At 45.9% G+C, this 23,543-nt stretch overlaps 1 protein-coding gene and 1 long non-coding RNA gene across 3 annotated transcripts; one reads left to right on the forward strand and one right to left on the reverse strand.

Moving 5' to 3' along the window:
- Window positions 1–1,168: 1,168 nt before the first annotated feature.
- On the reverse strand, window positions 1,169–23,532 carry LOC113194804 (uncharacterized). 2 transcript variants are annotated; one of them, XR_003302338.2, is made up of 4 exons: window positions 23,474–23,532; window positions 18,862–18,989; window positions 1,547–1,645; window positions 1,169–1,238 (listed from the first exon to the last, which is right to left on the reverse strand). It is a non-coding gene; the product is annotated as an uncharacterized LOC113194804 (long non-coding RNA). The 2 variants fall into 2 exon arrangements; XR_013343795.1 differs by having other exon boundaries at window positions 23,463–23,492.
- Pck2 (phosphoenolpyruvate carboxykinase 2, mitochondrial) lies at window positions 9,164–18,427 on the forward strand. Its single transcript, XM_026406064.2, has 10 exons — window positions 9,164–9,423; window positions 11,446–11,691; window positions 12,111–12,295; window positions 12,381–12,584; window positions 12,922–13,109; window positions 13,414–13,576; window positions 13,839–14,057; window positions 16,688–16,825; window positions 17,109–17,204; window positions 17,472–18,427. Exons 1-10 carry the CDS (start codon window positions 9,395–9,397, stop codon window positions 17,924–17,926), a joined length of 1,923 nt encoding a protein of 640 aa, XP_026261849.1. The 5' UTR covers window positions 9,164–9,394; the 3' UTR covers window positions 17,927–18,427.
- Window positions 23,533–23,543: the final 11 nt, after the last annotated feature.

Below are 23,543 nucleotides of genomic sequence, written 5' to 3' on the forward strand. Positions count from 1 at the left end.
CATGATATTCTCCAACTCCATCCATTAACCTGCAAATGCCATAATTTTATTCTCTCTTAATGCTGAGTAATATTCAATTGTGAATACATACAACAGTTTCTTTTTTAATATATATTTTTAGTTGTAGTTGGACACAATATCTCCATCTTATTTTTATGTGGTGCTGAGGATCGAACCCAGGACCCTGCATATGCTAGGAAAGTGCTCTACCTCTGAGCCACAACCCCAGCCCCACAACAGTTTCTTTATCCATTCATCTATTGAAGGGCATCTAGGTTGGTTCCACAGTTTAGCTATTGTGAATTGAGCTGCTATAAACATTGATGTGATTGTGTCCTTGTAGTATGCTGATTTTAAGTCCTTTGGGTATATACCAAGGAGCAGGATAGCTGGGTCAAATGGTGGTTCCATTCCAAGTTTTCTAAGGAATCTCCATACTGCTTTCCAGATTAGTTGCATTCATTTGCAGTTCCTCCAGCAATGTATGAGTATGCCTTTTCCCCCACATCCTCACCAACACTTATTATTGTTTGTATTCTTGATAACTGCCATCTGACAGGCATGATATGAAATCTTAGAGTAGTTTCGATTTGTATTTCTCTAATTACTAGAGTTGTTGAATATTTTTCCATATATTGTTGAGTGATTGCATATCTTTTTCTGAGAAGTGTCTGTTCAGCTCCTTAGCCCATTTATTGATTGGGTTGTTTGGGGGTTTTTGATGTTAATTTTTTTTTTTAGTTCTTTATATATCCTGGAGATTAGTGCTATATTTGATGTACATGTGGCAAAAATTTGCTCCCAAAATGTAGGTTCTCTCTTCACCTCATTGATTGGTCCTCAGTTTTGAAAATTAACTGGCCCCAGTCTTAGGTGTTAGGAAAGAGCTGGTAGATGAAGATTATTAAGACAATATTTCTCAAAGTATTGTCTCTAGGCCATCAGCACCAACATTTCCTGGGAATTTGTTAAATAGATAAATTCAAGTTCAGTGCAGTGGTACATGCCTAGAGTTCTAGCACTCAGAAGACTAAGATGGGAGGATCACTTAAGTCCAGGAGTTCAAAGCTAGGAAATGTGGGGAAATCCTTCTCAAATCTCCCACTTCACCTACTAAATCAGAAACTCTGGAGGACTGGGGATGTGGCTCAAGCGGTAGCGCGCTCACCTGGCATGCGTGCGGCCCGGGTTCGATCCTCAGCACCACATACCAACAAAGATGTTGTGTCCGCCAAGAACTAAAAAATAATAAATATTTTTTTAAAAAAAGAAACTCTGGAGGTGGAGCCCAGAAATCTGTTTTAACAACTTCTTCTAGCAATTCTGATGCACACTAACATTTGAGAACAACTGTTCTATAGTTTTCTGCATTCAACCCAGCTTCTCTTAGTGTATGCTTGCTTGTGAGCATGTGTGTGTGTGTGTATGTGTGTGTGTGTGTGTGTGTGTAGTCTCTCCTACCATGCTGTGTTAATCAGCTTTTTGTTACTATACCAAATACCTGGGGTGATAAATGTATAAGTAAAGAAGGTTTATTTTGGCTCACAGTTTTGGAGGTTTCCATGATCAATTGGCCTTGTTGCTTTGGGTCTGTGGCGAGGTAGCTCATGGAAGGGAGAGCATGGTGAAAAAAGCTTCTCACCTCCTGAATGGGAAAAGAAAAAGAGAGGAAAGGAAAGAGGCTGAGTTCCAACCGCCTCCTTCAAGAGCACATCCCCAGTGATCAGAAGACCTCCTACTAGGCCCCACCTCTTAGTTTCCACCACTTCCGAAAAGCACCAAGCTGGGGACTAGGCCTTTAACACATGGGCCTTTTGCAGACATTTAAGATCCACACTAGCCCGCACGGTGGCGCATGCCTGTAATCCCAGTGGCTCGGGAGGCTGAGACAGGAAAATCTCCAGTTCAAAATCAGCCTCAGTAAAAATCAGCTAAGCAACTCAGTGAGACCCTAAATAAAATACAAAATAGGGCTGGGGATGTGGTTCAGCAATCGAATGCCCCTGAGTTCAATCCCCGGTACCCACCCCCCAAAAAGTAGATCCATAATATAGCATGTACTTTCACACATTTGTTAGAAGACCTAGATCAGATTAGGGCCTCCATTTTATAGAGCAGAATCCATCATCATCATTCAAGTTGAAAGGCTTCTCTGTGTGATTGCCTGCTTCTAGAGCCATTTTCTCAGAAGAAGCAAAAAGCTCAAGGCCTAGAAACCAGCTAAAAAATAGCAATAGGGATCCTGGAGACAAGAAACTCCATACTCGGGGGTGGACATCAAGAAAGAGGCTCTAGAATTTCCCTGAAGAAAGAAGGAATAGGAAGTGTTGAGTGCAGCCTCCTTTTCATGCCTGCTCTAGGCTGGCCAGACACTTGCCCCCACCTGACAGCTGTCAGGTCTTCCCTGATCCTCTTGTTTACTGGAGGGCTCACAGGAGAGGTGGGAGGGCTAAGCTGCTAAGGGGCTAAGGGAGTTAGACTAAACAAGCTCAGGCGAGTTGAGCTGCTCATGGCTCAGACCAGGCACCACAAACTAGGGAAAGGAGTTGGGGGAATGAGGGCTGGGCTCAGGCTGAGCCAAAGGAAGGGAACACGGGCACCAAGAGGAGAGGCCATGCCAGCCAATGGGAACCAAGGGGGCAGAGCCCATCCCAAGAGGGCACAGAGACATGGAGATTGGGAAATAGATACTGAGAATAAAGAGACATCTGGGGACAGGGAAATATGGGTGAAAAAGGATGAAACCAGGGTGAACACTAGGAATGACAGAACAGAATAAGTAAAGGAGACTAGCTAAAGAGGCAGTAGGGCTAATGCTGGGATAAGTCAGGGCTCCACAGGGGTTTAGATTAAAGGAGACAGAAGGATACGGGCATATAGAAGAGATGAATAAGGAGCCATGGGGGAACTACAATTAAAAAAAAGGGGGGACAGTTTCTGGGAGACAACTAGAAGACAGTAAGAGACAACAGGAGAGATAGACAGGAACAATGACCTAGAAGTGGTAGATAAAAAGGAAGGAGACAGATGGATTGTCATGCTGCAGAGGAAGAGTGGCAGCCATAAAAAGTAGAAAGATTATGGACAGAAGGATGCTGGACTGTGGGGTAAGAGGGCCAGACAGGCAAAGGAAGAGGAATGGGAATGGGATCCAGGATGCTGCCCCAACCTCATCTGTTCCACACACCCATTTTGGAACCCTAGAAGGCCAGTGTCACTCCTACTTCTGGCCCTTGCTTATCTAGATCTTCAGTAATGGATCCAAATCCTCAAAGCTATTCCTGGTGTACCTCCCACATTTATTTGACAAATATTTATCAAACACCTATTCTGTACCAGGCACTGGGTTAGGCACAAGGGATACCTCAAGGACTTACACTGTCAGTTGGTCTACATGCAACTGACATGGTGCATCAAATTACTGCCCTTAGGTCCAGACAAGAGCAGATCTACCCTGGCCCGTGCTTTAGAAGGCTCCATGCTGGCAGTCTTCTGATAGAGCACTCCTATGTTGTGAGAAGTCCAATACTCTTTTGCCCATATTCCATCCTTCTTAGAACCATACTCCAGATATCTAGGAATTTCCTGCTCAAAGAGCCCAAGCTCACATCTAGGATGCACATGATTTCTTTCCTGGGTGTTCCTTCCCATAGCTAGACACTACTGGTACACGCATCCCTAAGTCAGTCAAGGGGTGATTGCTTGCAGGAGAGTGTGGACAGAGCTGGGATGGGAAGGTAGCAGGCCCACGTGTTTATAAACACAGCTGGGCACAGTCCACAGTGGTACCAGGGGCAGGTGGGAAGAGAAGCGGTTCCAGCTGAAGACCAGTGGCTGAAAGCTGCCTCTCCCCCAAAAGTTTTATACAGAACCCTGAGGATTCCAAACAAAATCTAAAACTGAACCTGGGCTTCCAGAGTGTTATGAAGTATATATTTGTCAAGGCATAAAAATAAAACACATTTTAGCTGGATATGGTGTCACACGCCTGTAACCCCAATGACCTGGGATGTTGAGACAGGAAAATCCCAAGTTTGAGGCCAGCCTTGGCAATTTAGCAAGACCCTTTCTCAAGAATAAAAAGTAAAAATGGATGGGGAAGGGGCTTAGTGGTAGAGCCCCTTGTTTCAGTCCCTAGTACCACAAAAATAAAGAGAACTTTAAAAAAAAAATTAGAGGGGCTGGGGTTGTGGCTCAGCAGTAAAGTGTTTGTCTAGCAAGTGCAAAGCCCTGAGTTCCATCCTCAGCACCACATAAAAATAAATAAAATAAAGGTATCGTGTCCAATACAACTAAGAAATAAATATTTTTTTAAAAAATTTAAAAATAAAATATCTTATTTAACAATTTGTTACTTTGCATTATACATTTTAAACATTTAAACATGAGCTTCTGAGCCTTGGTTTGTACTCTTGCTTTAGGCCTTACATATGTTAGAAGTGTATCTACATAAAAAACAACTCCCATTTTATTTTTAGGAATAGGGTCTCACTTTGGTACCTGGCTGGCCTCGAATTTCTGTACTCAAGTAGTCTTCCTACTTCAACCTCCCAAGGAGCTGGGACTGCAGGTGCAACCAAATGAGATGAGTGCCACGAGGGAGCAGAGAGGGTGCTATGAGTTTTTATCATAAAGACCTACTCTTGGGCTGAGGCTGGGCTCAGTTGCAGAGTGCTTGCCTGGTACATGTGAGGCACTGGGTTTGATCCTCAGCACCACATAATAATAAATAAATAAAATAAAGTTATTGTGTCTAGCTACAACTAAAAATATTTTTTAAAAAAGACTCCTCTAGGACAGAGTCAGGGAGCAGGGAGGGTGTGGCAAGGACAGGTTGCCTGAGAAAGGTCACATTAATCTGAGACTGGTCAAGTGAATAAAAAGTGACCATGCCCGGAAATATGAAGAAAATGGGGATTCCTTTGCAGAAACAGCATATGCAAAGACTGAGTCAGGAGAGAGGTAGACATGCTTAGGAAACTACATGTCCAATGTAGCCTGAGAGAGAAAGTAAGAAAAGTGTACAGAACGGTGGTAGGTGAGATTGGAGCAGTCTGCAGGGGCCAGACCAAGGATTAGGGTTTAATTTTAAAAGCAGTGAGAAGCTACTAAAGGGTGTCAATGGAGATGTGATCAGATCTGTATTTGAAAAGATCACTTGGGCATTTCTGTGGAATCAGAGAAGCTGGGTGCGGTAGCCCATGTTTGTAATCCCAGTGATCGGGAGACTGAGGCAAGGAGGATTGAGAGTTCAGATTCAGCAACTTAGCTAGGCCCTAAACAACTCAGGAACACCCTGACTCTAATAAAACATAAAAAAAGGGCTGGGGATGTGGCTCAGTGGTTAAGTGTCCCCGGGTTCAATCTCTGATACCAAAAAAAAAAAAAAAAAAATGGGATCAGAGTCCAATGCCAGAAGACTGCCATGTCCAAGTTGAGCAAGTTGAGTTTGGGGACTTCTTAAACAGGTATCTGTATCACACTGTGGTAGTGTGGGAAAAGGCAGCTTATGGCTAGATCGGCAACTGAGACCACTTCTCTTTCTAACCCTATCACCATTGACACCATCTTGGATTTCCAGGGGCTCTGTCTGCAAACATGTGGCCATTCCATCTACCCATTCCAATCTGTGTATAAGTGGCTTATTGGGGGAGACTTTCAAGAGGAATGAGAGAAGCAGGACTGGAGAGAGAGAAGCATTGAATGGCACTGCAATTGCAATCAGCTGATCCTATAGGAGCTCTGGAGCTCCAATGGACCTTCCGAGTTGTCACAAATTAAAGCAAGGGAGTAGGCCTTTGTACTTCTATAATTAGACACACACTGCCCCTGGGAAGGGGATATTGCACTTGGCAAGACATCCCTTCAGCCACATGTAGTGCTCAAGGAAGTACAGTAGGATCCCCGTATTGGCAGTTTCACTTTCTAAGGCTTTGGTTACCTATAGTCAACCATGGTTCCAAAATACAAAATGGTACGTTCTGGAAATAAATAAATAATTCATAAGTTTTAAAGTTTGCACCATTCTGAGTAATATAATGATATCTCCACTCAGGATGTGGGGTCTGTTCATCCCTAATTAGTATATCCATACTGAATATGTACCTGCCCGTTAGTCACTTAGTAGCCATCTTACTTACAAGATTGACTATTGTAGAATCACAGTGCATGCACAAGAGTACCACGTAGAAGTGATGCAGGGTGATGACCTTCCTGACATATCATCAGAAGGTCAATAGGATCCCAACACTATGTTACAATACCACACTTCATCTTATCACATAGGCAATGTAATACATCTCACAAGAAGGATATGTACAGTACAATGTGATATAGAAAGACCCCATTCACATAACTTTTTATTGCAGTATATTATTATAATTATATGTTGTTATTATTATTAATCTCCTGCCAATGCCTAATAAGTAAATTAAACTTTATCATAAGTATATATGCTTAGGGAAAACATGGTATATATAGGATTCAGTACTATCTATGGTATTAGGCATCCAGTGGTGATCTTGGAATGTATACCCCTCAGTAAGTGGGGACTGTGTTCAGTTGGAACTTATGGCCAATATTTAGCTGCTGTGATGTGCACGAGAATCCTAAAAGGGGGATGGCCAGGGTACCACAGTGTCCAGTACAGGGAATCTGTGAGACATCAAAGGGATGGTCCTAGAAGGCATCTATCTAGGAAGCAGAAAAACAGACAAGGTCAAGGCTGGTAACACCCTGCCCCCTGGTGGTAATCCTTGGACACTGGGTCAGCTGGTGGGCCAGGCTGGGGGTGAAGAAGGAACTAAACAAGAGTATGGCAGATCAGGGGGAATCAGCAATGCAAGGAAAGCCTCACCTGAGCCCCCTGTTTGGTCTGCCCAAAGCTAAAGAAAGAAGTAATTGTGGGGAGAGAGGATTCAGAAACGTGGGACTCATTCATTCTTTTAATTCAACCAACATTAATTTTTAGGTCAGATATTGCTAGGATACAAGAATTAAAAACAAGACTAAAATTTGGATGATCTGTCTATGTAGGCGAAAAGACCACAAGTAGGGAAGTGGAAATTATAATCCTGGATAAATAAGAGCCAGAAGATCTTGAAGAACAGTAGATGCCATGTGATAGGCCTTGAAGGGATATTAAGCATAAGAGGTATAAACTTATTTTTATCAAATGATAAATTAAGGGGAAATATATAGGATTACAATAGGAGGAAAGGAACCTTGATAATCAGAACCAGAAACTTAGATTCAGATTCCATTTTTCCTGCTGATGAGATGTGTGATTTTGAGCAAATGATTTAACCTCTCTAAGCCTCAGTGTCCATATCTGTAAAATAGATTTGTTGTTAAGCTGAATGACACAGAGCCTAGCACCTGCTGTCCACACCATAAACATTATTCCTCTCTTAACTTTCCAGAGTGAACTTATATGTACAGTGGGGGGGGGGTAACTTAGTAGAGGGAGAGGGGAGGTGTTTGAGGGGTAGGAGGCCAAGAGATATGTGTTGGAAGACATCACCTACAACCAGGTGAGAGATAAGCCCTGGACTAAGGCAGTGACTATAGGGATAGAAACAGATTTGAGAGCTAATTGTGAAGAAAAAATCCAAAGGTTCTCTAGTATCTGATTACTTATAAAGGATAAGAAAAAAGTCTAGACTAATTCAGGTTTCCTCTGGGGTAACTGGCAAGATTGTGGTGCCATTTGCTGAGATAAGGAAAAATGGAAGTAGGCACATTATGAACAAGATGATGACCTTCAGAAGGTCAACAGTCCTGGCACCAACAATGCATAACTTTAGACCCAATGGGTGCCCAAGAGTTAGCAGTTTGTAGCAGGGTGGATGTGGATGAATTTGGATTCAAGGACTAGGAGGGAGAGTTCCAAATACATGCATGAGGTTGAGTGCAGGCTGTAGCCTGAGTGGGAAGTCAGGGACCAGCTGCAAGCCCACAGTTGGAAGCCAGCATTTCTTATGTCACTATGTTCCAGCATAGAACTCAGATATCTGAGAATCAAGATTATTTCTATGGAAAGTGTAAGAAATCCACTTAAAATTAGCTTGAGCAAGAGAATAAATTTATTAATTTCTATAACTTAAGTCAGGAATTCTTTGATCTCCAGCCTCGTACTCTGGTTTCTCTAGGCTGGTTTCTGTCTCAAGCAGTCTCCTGCTTTGCAGTGCTAAGCTGTTGCCCAGCAGATCCAGGCTTATAATTCTACCTGCTCAGCAGGCACAACAGAAGAAAAGCTTATTTCCAAAGTTTACAGAAAAAGTCCCAGAGAGGGATATCACGCCCCCACCCCCAAACATCCCTGGTTACTAAGACCAGATCAAGGAATATGTAAACTCACCAAACTGACAGCCTACCCCCCAAGCAGAGTGAGGTCATACACATATCACCATGCAGACTAAGGAGATTGCTCCCCAAAGGAAAACCAGGGTGCTAATATCAGAAAAGGGAAAGAATACTGAGCAGATACCCACCATGCACTGTTGAGTTTGAGGTGCTGCAACCTTTGCAATAGTAGATATCCAGTGATCTCAAGTTAAAGAGAGATGTCTGAATGGAGACATGGCTTGAGAAATTACCCTAGGACTTTATGGTAGGCTGGGTGGATCAGATGAGTTATTGGGGGAATGTGAAAAGAATGACCCCACAAGGGAGTGTGAAAAAAAGACCAAGGAAGAACTCCTGGGATGGAGAGGCACCACCATTTTGTAGTAAGGCAGAAAGGAACACTGACCAGGAGAAAAGAAACAGGGGATTTTAGGAGTTGAGGACTAAGGGGACCTCAGCATTGGTCTTAGAAATCAGAAAAGCCTGAGGCTGGGAGTGTCCATTCCCCAGGAAAAACTGGAAAGGCAATGCCCAACCAGAGAGCTTCTCCACGTCCAGCACGCACTACACATACACACGTGGGCTCCCGCCTCTGGCTTCACCCCTCATTCCTGGCTTGTTGCCAATCCGTCGGTTAGTGACTGAGTCTCTCGGTCGCTAACTCCCGGGAGCAAGAGTCCTCGGAGTTACATCATATGCAGGGCAACGTGGCTGGCCAGGAGGCGGGGCCTCGACGTAGGAGGGACCCAGGAGCAAACCCAGTCCTCCAATGGGAGAGATGGGCTTGGGGGCTTGGATGCTGGATTGGGACCACGGTGAGGACCTGGGGTCCCAAGCCCCAGAGTCCAGGGCCCAGGAAGCGGGGCTGCGGTAGGGGCGGAGAGATCCTGCTAGGTTCCGCCCCTGCGCTTGCCCGCCTCCCTTTTAAGCACCTCCTGCCCAGCCTCGACTCCCGCTCGCTCCAACGCGCTCCCTCCTTCCCCGCCTTCCTTATCTCCCCGACTCCGCACGGTTCCTGTGGCCACCCCGCAGCCTCCGCCCAGGTGCCATGGCTGCTGTGTACCGCCCCGGCCTGCGGTGAGTGACCCCCAGCCTGGGGCCCATCGCACTTCCCGCTGCGCTCCCCGCCTCAGGCTGCCTTCTCCTAGTTCCCCATCCTAGGAGGAAGCAGGCTGGGCGACTGTTTCTCGATGCAGGTCTCACGCGCAGCGCGTGCCTCCTACAGCCAGCTGCACTGGTCTCCAGGTTCTGGTGCGCTCCTCCCCCTCCCTGCTTCGCTTGTCTGCCCGCGCCATCTCTATCTGCCACTCTTAGAACTTCCTCCGCTTCTCGCTCGCCCCTGCGGAGCTCAGTCTCCGCTAGCTGCCTTTCCTTCGCGGATGTAACTTTCAGACCCCTGACGGGGTTCATTCCACGCCCCAAGGTGTAGTGGAAAACAGTAGCACTCTGGGGCTAAGGGACATGAGTCCCATGGGTTTGAGCTCAAAGCTCCCTAAAGAAGGTAGAAGGTAAACATCCGTTCCCAGCCTTCCCGGGTTTGGAACCTGGCGGGAAGCCCAGCACTGCCAGACGGACCCGGGGTCCTGGGGAGGGAGGGAAGCCAGACGGGAGTATGGGGCCAAGTTGCCTTCCTTTCTTACATGGCTGGCTTCTTCCTCTGTGTAGGCCCGGAGCTCCAGTCTTGTCCTGTCTGTCCTCCCTTTGTACAGCCTCCTCTCTTCTCTATGGACGCACCCCCCACCCCCCATTCTCCCTAGCTTTTGTCTGAACTGATCCCATATCTCTCCGACAACCGTTCTACTTGTCCAGCCAAGTGGGTGGTTTATTGGAGGATAAGAAAAAGGTCCCTCTTAGGGGACTGGAGGAGAATGTAGGGGTCTCACAAGAGATAACCAGAGCCAGGCTCCAAACAAGAAAAGCTCTCCCGAAGACTGTGCCTTTAAAATCAACGTGCAGGGAAAACTCTCCCAGGCAGCAATAGACCCAGGTCCCAGGAGTCCTTCTTCCCTGCCAGTAGGCCACACTGGGCATCCATCCTGCTCTGACTGCTGGAAACCACCCCGGCTCCCACATCCATGGTCTGAGTTTTCTCCCTTCCCCAGGCTTAAAGTTTCTGAGTCTGAGCTTCCTGCCATCTGATGTTCCACTCTACTACCAACCCCAAAAGTTCTCTAGGCATGTGGTTTCTAGGAAAGAAAGCCAGGGGAGGCTTAGGCTCAAGCCATCCTAGTATGTGATGGGCTTCTGGTGGGCTAGGCCTTGGCATTTTAGAAAAAGATCACTAACTCCTCTGGCCTTTGCTCTCTCTGGATCACTCCACCCTGGATCCCAGCCAATCAGAACAGACCCTGCTTCTCTCTGTCCCAGGGGCATGACAGACACACAATACAGGGACCCTGCCCTTCTATGAAGCAAGGCAAAAACCCCAGCTAGTAACACTCATACCTCAGTGTTCAGTCTTTCACATAGTTCAAAAATACCTGTCTAGTAAGAACATTTAAGTAACCCTTGTTGACACAGGTAGGCAGCAGCATATCTGTTTCCTAGAACCCCAACATCCAGTCCCCTATCTCTGTGTGAGCCCCAATCTAAGAACCTGGCACTGGAAAAGACCTGTATCTTCTCACAAAATGGGGCCTTTTGCTTGAGGCTTTCACAGTCTTACAGCATTCACATCAGAAGAAATAAATAAATAAAAACAGCTTCCACTTCCAAAAACTATACTTGCGAATGGAAAGACCATGCCTGGAAATTTAAACACTAGACCCATGCAACTTATCTGGCAGTTTCCTGACACTTGGGCCAAAGGGCACCTGCTCATTTATAAACATAGACATAGTGAAATATGGGTGGTGTGGACTATGTATCAGCATGCCTACACATACTTCCACAGCCAGGTGTGTACCTTCATGCTCATTTGGTCATATCTGTCTTTGGATGATCAGGACATATCCTCTTTAAACCTCATAAAGGTCACAGGATGCATATGGCCTGAATCTATCTCACACACCACAAACAATTTGCTCTTCATTGTGCCTGCACCGAAACATGCTTCCTGCTATCCCCCAAGCACTTGTCTCCCTGTTTTTTCTCTTATAGGCTTAGCTGGCATGGGCTGAGCCCCTGGTGTTGGTCATCATGCCGCAGCATCCAGACCCTGCGTGTGGTCAGTGGAGATCTGGGCCAGCTGCCTGCTGGAGTTCGAGACTTTGTGGAGCACAGTGCCCGCCTGTGCCAACCAGAGAGCATCCATATCTGTGATGGGACTGAGGCTGAGAATACTGCCACACTGACCCTGCTAGAACAGCAGGGCCTCATCCGAAAACTTCCCAAGTACAATAACTGGTAAGCCCTGAGCTCAGCACCCCTCAGGATGGGGCAGCTGCTTGGATTAAGGTCAATTTTGAGTTTATCAAGACAAAATCAAATTGAACTAGACCTCCCAATGGAAGGAACAGAATGGGAATTAGGAATGATTGATGTTTTTGTATTAAAGGAAGAAGTTAATACAAATAAAATTATTTGGGTTCCTGCCCCAACCAATTCAGGAGTCATTTGCCAAGGATAAAGTCTACCAGAGGACTAGGGCCTTGGGAACCTCCTCTTAGATGGGACAAACCTTGGAGAAAGGGATTAAGATATGAATGGATAGAAAAAAATTGAGTCAACAGAAGAACTATAGACAAAATTGAACTTGAAAAAGCAGTTCTGGGAATGAAGGAGACCTGCTGGCCACACCTTCCTGACAATCCCCTCTCTCCCAGCTGGCTGGCCCGCACAGACCCCAAGGACGTGGCACGAGTAGAAAGCAAGACGGTGATTGTAACTCCTTCTCAGCGGGACACGGTGCCCCTCCCAACTGGTGGGGCCCGTGGGCAGCTGGGCAACTGGATGTCCCCAGCTGAGTTCCAGCGAGCTGTGGATGAGAGGTTTCCGGGCTGCATGCAGGGTAACCAGGGCAGGGACACAGGCAGGGGCACAGATGGTATGACCAGATTTGGAACCCTTTATCCAGGTGATGCTTTCCTCCACAGGCCGCACCATGTATGTGCTTCCATTCAGCATGGGTCCTGTGGGCTCCCCATTGTCCCGCATCGGGGTGCAGCTCACTGACTCAGCCTATGTGGTGGCAAGCATGCGTATTATGACCCGGTTGGGGACACCTGTGCTTCAGGCCCTAGGAGATGGAGACTTTGTCAAGTGTCTACATTCTGTGGGTCAGCCTCTGACTTCACAAGGTGAGTACCTGCCCTGCTTGACACAGAGGTCCTCTTGTACTCAGAGAGAACCCCAAACTCCACTCTCAGACCCTGAGAACCTGTCCTCTGCAAATCTAGGGTAGCATTCTTGGCAAAGGGTGAAACTGTATTTGGAGAGCAGTTTGAACAGAGTTGAGAAAAGTCAGTCTTCCTATCTAGTAAAGACGGGAGAGCTGATGAGGCAGGGGGCTTGAGCCATTCTGGGCACAACCACTGCTCCCAAGTGTTTCTCAGTTTGCCAAATCTTGATCCCTCCAGCCCTGACACCCAGTTCTTGATGCCATTGCTAGCAGTCCTATGACCCCATTGTCCCCAGGGGAGCCGGTGAGCCAGTGGCCATGCAATCCAGAGAAAACCCTGATTGGTCATGTGCCTGACCAGCGGGAGATCATCTCCTTCGGCAGCGGCTATGGTGGCAACTCCTTGCTGGGCAAGAAGTGCTTTGCCCTGCGCATCGCCTCTCGCCTAGCCAGGGATGAGGGCTGGCTGGCGGAGCACATGCTGGTGAGGGCCTGGTGAGGAACTGGGCAGCCGTGGGGAGGGGGTCAGGGCAGGGGCGGGCCTGGCTAGTCTGCCTTAGTTTTGCCTCCTTCCTGCCAGGTGTCAAGCTGGTGTGCAGAGACTCTGCCCAAATGCTTGAAGCTTTGGCTCCAGGTTGCTGAACACTGCTACCCAAGTCTGTGGCAGAGCAGTACACCTGTTCAATGAATAAATATTGTTCCCCCCTTTTAGCCCCTAGCTCTGTTTCCCCATGCAGGCCATGCTCTGATCTTTGGTGACCTCCTGTTCCTTCTGTCCCGATGCACAGATCCTAGGCATCACCAACCCTGCAGGGAAGAAGCGCTACATAGCAGCTGCCTTCCCCAGTGCTTGTGGCAAGACAAATATGGCCATGATGCGTCCTGCATTGCCAGGCTGGAAAGTAGAGTGTGTGGGAGATGACATCGCCTGGATGAGGTTTGACAGTGAAGGTGAGGAGCACTCAGATCACAATCTCAGTTCTGGCTCTTATGGACCCCTCCAGTGTGGTGAGCTTTTTCAGTGAGAACCTGTTCCTAAACAGCTCACTCTGTCCCATACCTGCACTCAGCCACCCCAGAGACAAAAAGCCTTTCCACACTGGATCTAGGGTCCAGTTCAAGGCAGGGAGGGGGTAGAGCAGGACCTTCTCCAGCCTTGCACCTCAACTTTTCCTGGTGGGTCCTTCCTTTCTTTCACTTCTTCTTCTGACAGGTCGACTCCGGGCCATCAACCCTGAGAATGGTTTCTTTGGGGTGGCCCCTGGTACCTCTGCCACCACCAATCCCAATGCCATGGCCACAATCCAGAGTAACACTCTTTTCACCAACGTGGCTGAAACCAGTGATGGCGGCGTGTACTGGGAAGGGATTGACCAGCCTCTTCCACCTGGTGTCACTGTGACCTCCTGGCTAGGCAAACCCTGGCAACCTGGTATGTGGGGTAGAAAGTCATGACATAGTCCCCAGGGCCCAGACCTTAATGATGCAAATATTCCTCCACATCCCCCATCTATCTTCTGTTCCTTTGGGAGGCACAGGAAATTATGAATGTTTGCAGTTTCCAATCCCAGGCAAGATCTTAGGTCATGTCCCAACTCCACCAATCATTGGTTTGGAATTTGGCTAAATTTACTCCCTTAAGTTTCTCCACCAGTGGATGAAAATGTTTGTTTGGATGAGAATGTTTGTTAAATACTGGTCTCAAGATTATTGGAGAACTAAATAATGCATAAAAGGGGTTTAGTATTACTGCTGAATATATACTAAATTTTCTATAATAAAGCTGGATTAAAAAACAAAAAAGAGGAAGAGGAAGGACTGTCTTGAAAATTGTTACAGAAGGAATTGAACTCAGAGCAGAATCCATAAAGTTTGGTGCATTAGGAAATATGGAAGCCTGCCCCTCTTCTGCCTAACTCCTCCTGCCACTTGGCTCCCACTGTCCCCTGCATAATGGCCATTGTTTTTACTTAATAAATGTCAGTGTTGTTACTGTCACCCTTCCCCTGTACTCTAACCCTTCTTCCACACTAAATCAGCCTAGCACTTTAGTGTTTCCCAGAAGCTAGTTTCTCAACCCTGTCATTTCCCAGGTGCCTCCCTGAGCCCTGCACTCTGGACCTTCAGCTTTCTGGCCTTCTGTAGTCAGAGAGCCCAGAGACCAAGAGGTAGAAGCAGAGAAGTGTGTAGTATTAGGAAGGTGGCCTTGTGGTTGCTAAAACCTGTATTCAAGTTTGCCAGGCTGGCCTAGCAGGCACCTTCCTTGTCTAATTGCCCTTCATTTTCTCTAACACCATCATTAAACCCCCCTCATCCAACTGAGAAATCCGAGAAACTTTAATCTTTCCCCACAGGCTACTTCCCCAACCCTTTCATCAACTCTGGATTCAGGGGTATAACTAGGGCATCTTACACCCAGCTTCAATTCCCAGAAAAAATACCCTGTGCTAGGGTCCTACAATGGCAGCTAATGAAGGATGGCTCTTATTTGAGAAGTAGGCAGAGATTGGGGAGAGGCAGTGCGTAGGAGTGTTGACTTTTTGGCTCCCTTGCTCCCCAGGTCTGACCAGCAACCTCCAATAGAGAAGGCACTGTGCCCATTCAAGGTCCCCATGTTGGTACTTCACACATGCGCCTGATTTGGTCCAAAGCCCTCTCCAGGGCACCTAAAGGTGCCAGGTGATCAGGGCTTCTCAGATTATACTGCCTAGGCTATGTCTCTCTCTGAGTTACTCTAGTCCTACCATTCTGTCAGGCTCAAAGCAGGCCTAGGGAAATCAACAAAATTCTGGGAGCTTTGAAACCAATTCCTGTATAGTGGGGCGCCGTGGCACATGCCTGTAATCCCCAGCAGCTTGGGAGGCTGAGGCAGGAGGATTGAGAATTCAAAGCCAGCCTTAGCAAGGGCAAGGCGTGAAGCAACTCAGTGATACCTTGTCTCTACATTAAATACAAAATAGGGCTGAGGATGTGGGTCAGTGGTTGAATGACCCTGAATTCAATCCCCAGTACTCCCTCCCCCCGAAAAAAAAAAAAAAAAAGATCAGTTCGTGTTTGCATTTTGATAGCTCAGGTAGTTCTGTCATCTCTACTTTGATGATAGAAAGTCAACTGTCTGAAATACAAAACTGTTATTTTTCCCCTAGTGAATGCAGTTTTTGCTTTAGGTCTGGGAAATAATAATCCTATAAATAAAAAATTCATAGGGGAGGGGTTGGGGTTGTGGCTCAGAAGTAGAATGCTTGCCTAGCATGTGTGAGGCCCTGGGTTCGATCCTCAGCACCACATAAAAAATAAATAAATAAAGGTATTGTGCCCGACTACAACTAAAAAAATTAATATTTTTTAAAAGTTCATAGGGGAGGGCTGGGGATGTGGCTCAAGCGGTAGCGCGCTCGCCTGGCATGCGTGCGGCCCGGGTTCGATCCTCAGCACCACATACCAACAAAAGATGTTGTGTCTGCCGAGAACTAAAAAATAAATATTAAAAAAAAAAAAAAAAGTTCATAGGGGAAAAATTATTGTAATCTCACATCAGTGTCTAGCCCTATTCCATGAGCCCTGGTCAGTGCCAAGTACCTGTAGGTTGGCATAAACATTAGTGCCCTGTGGAACCCCAATTCCTCCTCCACTCTTTTTCTCTGGCAGCACCATTATGGAAAAATAACCAGACCTTGCTGGGCACAGTAGTGCACACCTATAATTCTAGCAACTCAGGAAGCTAAAGCAAGATAATACAAAGTTCTAGACCAGCTTCAGCAACTTAGCAAGATCCTGTCTCAAAATAAAAAACACAAAGGTCTGGTAATGTAGCTCAGTGGTAGAGTGAGTGCTTGCTTAGCATGTGCAAGGCTTGTGGGTTCAATCTTTAGTACCAGATGGAAAAAATATCTGATCTTTTGGGGGCGGTCTCCTGGCTCCCTTCATCCTGTTCTTTACCACATAAGGCTGTAGCTAGCTTATGAGGCAAAAAGAAATTATGCAAGAGTGTACGCACACGTATGTGTGTGTTGGGGGTGGACATAACCTTGGAAGTGACAGTATTTGTATTTCTTCTGCCAGGTGACAAGGAACCCTGTGCACATCCCAATTCTCGCTTCTGTGCCCCGGCTCGTCAGTGCCCTATCATTGACCCAGCCTGGGAGGCCCCAGAGGGTGTCCCCATTGATGCCATCATTTTTGGAGGCCGCAGACCCAAAGGTAACACATGGACTCTGTGCCTTCTTGGTAAAAGGCCTAGCTCTAAACTAGGGTCCACTGTCCCTCCTGTACTTAAAAGTTCAGGGAGCCTCAGCCTGGATCTCCAACTGTAGCTGGCTGTCTCCAGAGTTTTTCCCTGGTAAATGCAGAATTTGAAGGAAACAATAGGGTCTGAAAATGGGATAGCTGAGGTATTAGAAGAATGAGATTGTCGTTATCAGAAGGGACAGAGTGAGTATCCAAAGAAAAGGGCTGTCTGTGACCCTGTTCATTGGTGTTCTAGGGGTGCCCCTGGTATATGAGGCCTTCAACTGGCGTCATGGGGTATTCGTGGGTAGTGCCATGCGCTCTGAATCCACTGCGGCAGCTGAACACAAAGGTAAGTACATTGCTCATCGCTTCCTCTCATGTGTGCCCACATCCCCTTCTGTCTCCCTTTCTGAGCCAGATCTTTTTGCCCTCCCTGGAGTCTTCAGGGACTCCACCTCTTTCTACTTCTACCTTTACCCCCATTCTTTGTCTTCACTTTCTCTGAGGACATTCCAGAACTGTGAACCTTTTAAACTTCCTCCAACTGGATACAGTGTGCCCTTCCCTTCCTTCCTTAAAAGAGGAAGATTCTTTACCCATCCTTCTCCTGCCGTAGGGAAGATCATCATGCATGACCCATTTGCCATGCGGCCCTTTTTTGGCTACAACTTTGGGCGCTACCTGGAACATTGGCTGAGCATGGAGGAGCGCAAGGGAGCCCGGCTACCTCGCATCTTCCATGTCAACTGGTTCCGGCGTGATGAGGCAGGCCAATTCCTGTGGCCAGGCTTTGGGGAGAATGCTCGGGTTCTAGACTGGATCTGCCGGAGATTAGAAGGGGAGGATAGTGGCCGAGAGACACCCATCGGGCTGGTGCCAAAAGAAGGAGCTCTGGATCTCAGAGGCCTTGGAGCCATAGACACCACTCAGCTGTTCTCGCTCCCCAAGGACTTCTGGGAACAGGAGGTTCGTGACATTCGGAACTATCTGACAGAGCAGGTCAATGAGGATCTGCCCAAGGAGGTGTTGGCTGAGCTGGAGGCCCTGGAGGGACGTGTGCGCAAAATGTGACCCAACTCATACTGGCAAAATAGCACAATACCAACATCTGGGAAAAGGGAGCCCCAGGCTTGCAGAAAATATGAGCAGTTTGGTGTTAACATCTGAGACCAGACCACAGACCTTCCCCATATACTGTCCAATAATAAGAGATGCTCATTTATTTTATATAACATTTGTACTGTTTTCATTTCCTACCTACTTCACAGGTTTCCCTCTAACATCAATCTCACCTCTGGGTCACATAAGTAGGAACTGTTAGGAGAAGGCATTGCCCTCATGTATCCTGAGGTCTTAAAAAGATGTAGGCCTGAGCTAGTTCCTCAAGGCAGTCTCCAGGACTAAAATTCTTGATCTCCCACTGAGACATGCAAAAGCTTCTGTAGCTCTATTTACCAGTGACAGTAAAATCTGTTCTTACTGGGTATGATGGCACAGGCCTGTAATCCAGCAACTCACAAGGTTGAAGCAGAAGGATCCCAAGTTCAAAGGTAGACTCAGCAACTTAGTCAGACCCTGTCTCAAAATGAAAATGACTCGGAGTCAGGCATGGTAGTGCACACATGTGATCCCAGCAGCTCAGGAGGTTGAGGCAGGAGGATTGTGAGTTCAAAGCCAGCCTCAGCAACTTTAGCGGGGCCCTGGAGGCCCTAACAACTCAGTAAGACCCTGTCTCTAATAAAATACAAAAAGGGGATGGGGATGTGGTTAAGTGTTCCTGGGTTCAATCTCCAGTATGAAAATGATGATAATAATTTTAAAGTAATAATAAATAGGGCTGCAGATGTAGCTCAGTGGCAGACTACCCCTGGATTCAATCTCTAGTACCTTAAAAAAAATTTTTTTGGTTTCCTACTATTCTTCAAAAAGATGACCAATTAGTTATAAACACATGCACACCATTATACACTCATGAACTTAAACACATTTAGTGTTTATTAAATTACCTTTATTAATGCTTGAATCATGGGGCTGGGGATGTGGCTCAAGCGGTAGCGCGCTCGTCTGGCATGCGTGCGGCCCGGGTTCGATCCTCAGCACCACATACCAACAAAGATGTTGTGTCCGCCGAGAACTAAAAAATAAATATTAAAAAAAATGCTTGAATCATCCTTTGGCCATGGGAGCTCAGTTCCTGAGTCTGTTTGACATATTCTATAGTTCCTACTTGATTCTTCCACGTCTGGTATGGTTAACTGTTCCACACTCGTATATTTCCTGCCCCAGACCTGGAATCAACTACTTCTAAAAGCTCCAATTTCTTTCAGTTGAGAATGGTATTTTAAGATTACAATCTATACACTAAGAGTGTTCATTGCTTCTGGATTGGTGGTTTTTACTAGACTTTTTTGGTGGCTTGAGATAGGAAATGAAACATCCCATGAAGTCATATTGATATTTCCACTTCCTGTCCAAAATTAGGGCTAAAGAGTTTTTACTTCTATATTATATCTGCAGCTCCTATCCTACACACACGGAAAAAAAAAAAAATCTGATTCTTAAGGACCTAAGACATGAGAGATGAGAGTCTTGGCATATCTCATAATTACTCAATTGCTTTCTAATCAACACATTTTAAGTCCCTAGGTAAATTATAATACTCCTCCCTTTCCGTCTACACAGAGTGATACAAGAAGACAAGGTATAAACACATGTGTGGGCATCAGTCACTTCAGAAGATGGAACTTTGCCTTCAAGTTGCCTAGATTAAACTGGGCATACTGGCATACACCTATAATCCCAGCTCCTCTCGAGGCTGAGGCAAGAACCCTGTTTCAAAAAAAAGAAAAGGGCTTGGGGTACAGGTCAGTGGTAGAGCATCCCTGGGTACAATCCCTAGTACTGAAAATATAAAAAAATATAAAGTCACCTAGAGATATCTCTCTGACCTCCGAGTGGTCACCAAGCTGGGGGTTGAAGTTTCAGTAGGCCAGAAAAAGTCAGGTCAATCAGAAATTGAAAACTGCTTTCCTTCACTCCTCTCTAGTGCAGCCCGCCCCCTAGTGGAGATACTCAAGAGCAGGAAACAGACCAAAGCAGCTCAGACAGGAAGTCAACTCTTGGTATACTAGAAATGATCCTAAAATGGGTGCTGAAGATAAAAATTTTTCTGTAGTTGTAACTCTAAGTGTAGCTGGGGAGAGTAGAGGCTGCCCAAATGAGAATCACTTTACAAACTCACCAAGCAACAAGTCAAACATCAAAATCAAGAAAGGGAAGGCCTATAGAATCATAGAAATGACAACTGTAATTTTTTTTTTTTTTTTTTTGTGGTGCTGGGGATTGAACCCAGGGCCTTGTGCATGCAAGGCAAGCACTCTACCAACTGAGCTATATCCCCAGCCCTATAATTATTTTTTTAAAGATGTCATTTTATTTCTTTCAATAAACCCCAAAATATAAATGCTCCTGGATTGATTTTTTTTTCTAGACATGTGTACTTGTACACATTTCAAAAATCATTATAGGACACAAGGAACATAATAAAATTCATAGGTTTAAGATCTTTTACCTACAAAAGTGAATCAACAGGGGCTGTGGTTGTAGTTCAGTGGTAGAGCGCTTGCCTCAAGTGTGTGAGGAGGCTCTGGATTCAACACTCAGCACTACATAAAAATACAATAAATAAAATAAAGGTATCGTGTTCACCTACAACTAAAAACAACAAAAAAAGTTTATTAAAAAAAATGAATCAACAGAGCTGGGGTATAGCTCAGTTGTAGAGCACTTGCCCAGTATGCATGAGGTTCTGTGTTCAATGCCCAAGATCACAAAAAAATCAATGGATCCAGTGATGGATATTACATTTTGTGTGTTGTTTTGAATTCTGAGACAGAGTTTAAGTTGCTAAGAGCCTTATTAAGTTACTATGGCTTCAAATTTGCAATCCTCCTGTCTCAACCTCCCAAGCCAATGTGGCCAATGGAATTACAGGCATGTGCCACTGCACCTAGCATATACTGCTACTTTAGCATTTAATATTCAGAAGGATTTACTTTGGTCCTAAAACATGATTTTTAAAAATATTTACCATGAATTTTAATGTTTTATTCAATAATGTATAAGTTCTACATTACTAAGGATTGAATTAACAAGATGTTCTTCAGGTGTAAGCTAGATTTGCAAATGGTAAAGAGAAGAAAAGGAAAGAGATCATCAAAAAATAAGTTACTGAGACTGAGGCAGGAGAATCCCAAGTTTATGCCAAGCTGGGGTGGGTTGGGGTGGTGGTGTTGGGAGTGTATATCAGCAGGAGAGCACTTGTCTAGCATATGCAAGGCCCTCTGTTCAATCCCCAGTACTTAAATACACACACACACACACACACCCTGAGTTTAACAGAAATTTTGTTTTGTTTTCTGGACCATAGGTGCTAGAATCATATTAATCATAATCCTTTGTTCATGGTACATCTTTGTCACTGTTTCATGCAAGGCCTTCTCCATTTCAGTATTTGTTTAACTATACAATGAGCCTGGGTTATTTTTATACTTTCTAATACAAAAATAAGGCCATATTGGTTTTGTATTCCCCAGAATATGACACCAGAAGGACTAAATACTACCTTTTCTTTAGTGCTGGAAACTGAAACCAGAGCCTGAATCTATGCACTGCCACTGAGCGAGTTACACCCCTGGGCCCTACTACCTTTTTAAAATTTTAATGTTGTTTGCACAATTCTCCAAGAAATAAAAATAGAAGAAGTCAACATCCCTTTTTTATTTATTGTTTTCGCCCTAATGAGAATCAAACCCAGGACCTAGCACATGCTAGGCAAGAACTCTAACACTGAGCTCCATTCTCTGCCCACTACACCATTTTAACGGTTACCAGGCACTTCTTGTACCATGTGGCTCCTAATTTATTTAACCAATCCCATTTTGTAGGATATTTGGGTCTATTTTGTTCCCAATGTTCCACTATTATCAATGATTGCTATGCAAAACATAAATTTTATGCAGGGTCAAGCTAAATAAGCCGAAGTGATACCACTTAGTCAAAGTACAAAGCTGCGAGGAAGAGAACTTGATGCGGAGAGACAAAGCTTTCCTCAGATAAAACATTCTGGGAGGGTGCAGAAGTGGAAATAAGCAAGGCTTTTATTTTATGCCTGGCAGAAATACTTAAAAAGGGAAAAAAAATACAGATTACAAAAACAATACAAGTAGGTTGGGAAAAGTTTTTATTAGAAAGAATAAAATGAACAATGGACCACTTATGGGTTCTTAGGAACTAACTAAAAGCTGCTCGAGGAGGATACTTCAGAGAATCAATGAGGTGGGGAGGCATGGAGAAAAATGTGTGGTGACTGGAAAAATTAACCTCAGGTAAAATATCTATAGGAATTTTAAAAATTGAACTTAAAAGGCAAGGAAAAGATCAAAATAAGTCCAGATTTTCCCCGCTGGACAACCCAGAAACATGTTATTCTAAAGGCACAGAACTGCCTCCATAATTATGGAGTCCAGAGCAAGATAAAAATACGGGCCACTTAAGTGATTAAGAATTTCAAAACGGTGACACCAGAACATTATTACACAAAGCATGGGACTCTTCTAAGGGCAAAGCCCTCTGTTCAACCACAAAAGTCGCACGCCCACAAAGCAGGTCCCAGCGACGGGCTCCGGGGGATATCACCCCAAAGTCCTCCAGCAAGTGAGCTCCAGCCAGAGGAACTGAGGGCCCGCCAACCCCTCTCCGCCCTTAGGGGGCTAGGTACGAGGAAATCTGGCAGCACTTCTAAGGGTCCCGAGCAGGTGGGGCTTCATGGAGCTCAACCCCGGACCTTCGCACCCGCACAGCGAGGTCACGCCTCCCAACCCCCAGACTGGGCAAGGATCCCCAGACGTGGCAGGTCCCGGCCTTGGACTCAGCCCTGTTACTCATAAACCCGCAGGAGAGGGTAGGAGGCGGCGCGCGTGCACACCCTGAACCCGCGGCCGGGTACTGAGCCGCTCCGCGAAAACAGAGGGAAGATCAGCAAATCCTGACGGGCCAAGGGAGGTCTCAGGGAACTGAAGGAACCCGAAAGGCCCAAGGAGACAGAAGGGTGTATTAGGGAGTGTCTGCAAAGACTGCAGAGGGAAGCCAGGGATCGTCTAAAAAGGACTAAGCAGAAAGGAGGAGGTCTAGTAAAGGCTCTTCCTACAAGAAAAAGGTTTCCACAAGCTAAACCCAGAAGGAAGGTGTGGGTCTGAGTCCCCCATCTGTGACGTAAAGGCGTCGGACACTCTTTAAGACAGAGTCGATGGAGCTTAGGCCGGCTAAGAGAACGAAAGAGAACGCTGGGGGATGGGACAAAGTGGAGGCTCCGGGGCAGTGTCCAAGAAGTTCAAGGCCAAATGATCTTTAGGGATCAACGGTAAATTGCATCCCTCGCTAAAATACCTCTCAGTAGCTAATCATCAACAGATTCTTTTGTGAATCCCGCCTCCCAGTCATTACGTCTAGTTCCGCTATCTCTTAAGCAGAAAGCTACCAGTTTCCCTGTAGTCCTCTCCACCAAGAGTGAATGCCCCTCCTCTGTCACGCACTTCCTCCCGCCCACCTATCAATCACCGGATCAAGCGGATCAAGGGGGCGGAGCCATCAGGAGCGTCGCGTGACGTAGACAGCCTGCCAGCGGGGA

The sequence above is a fragment of the Urocitellus parryii genome, chromosome 6, assembly GCF_045843805.1.
Source record: "Urocitellus parryii isolate mUroPar1 chromosome 6, mUroPar1.hap1, whole genome shotgun sequence".
Classification (NCBI taxonomy): domain Eukaryota; kingdom Metazoa; phylum Chordata; class Mammalia; order Rodentia; family Sciuridae; genus Urocitellus; species Urocitellus parryii.

What these genes read in the sequence shown, in the direction of transcription:
- Pck2 (XM_026406064.2), top strand. Translation starts at nt 9,395, where the DNA reads ATGGCTGCTGTGTACCGCCCCGGCCTGCG. An exon ending in GTTTCCGGGCTGCATGCAGG is followed by an intron (nt 12,296 to 12,380) that starts GTAACCAGGGCA and finishes TTTCCTCCACAG; the next exon opens with GCCGCACCATGTATGTGCTT. An exon ending in TCAGCCTCTGACTTCACAAG is followed by an intron (nt 12,585 to 12,921) that starts GTGAGTACCTGC and finishes CATTGTCCCCAG; the next exon opens with GGGAGCCGGTGAGCCAGTGG.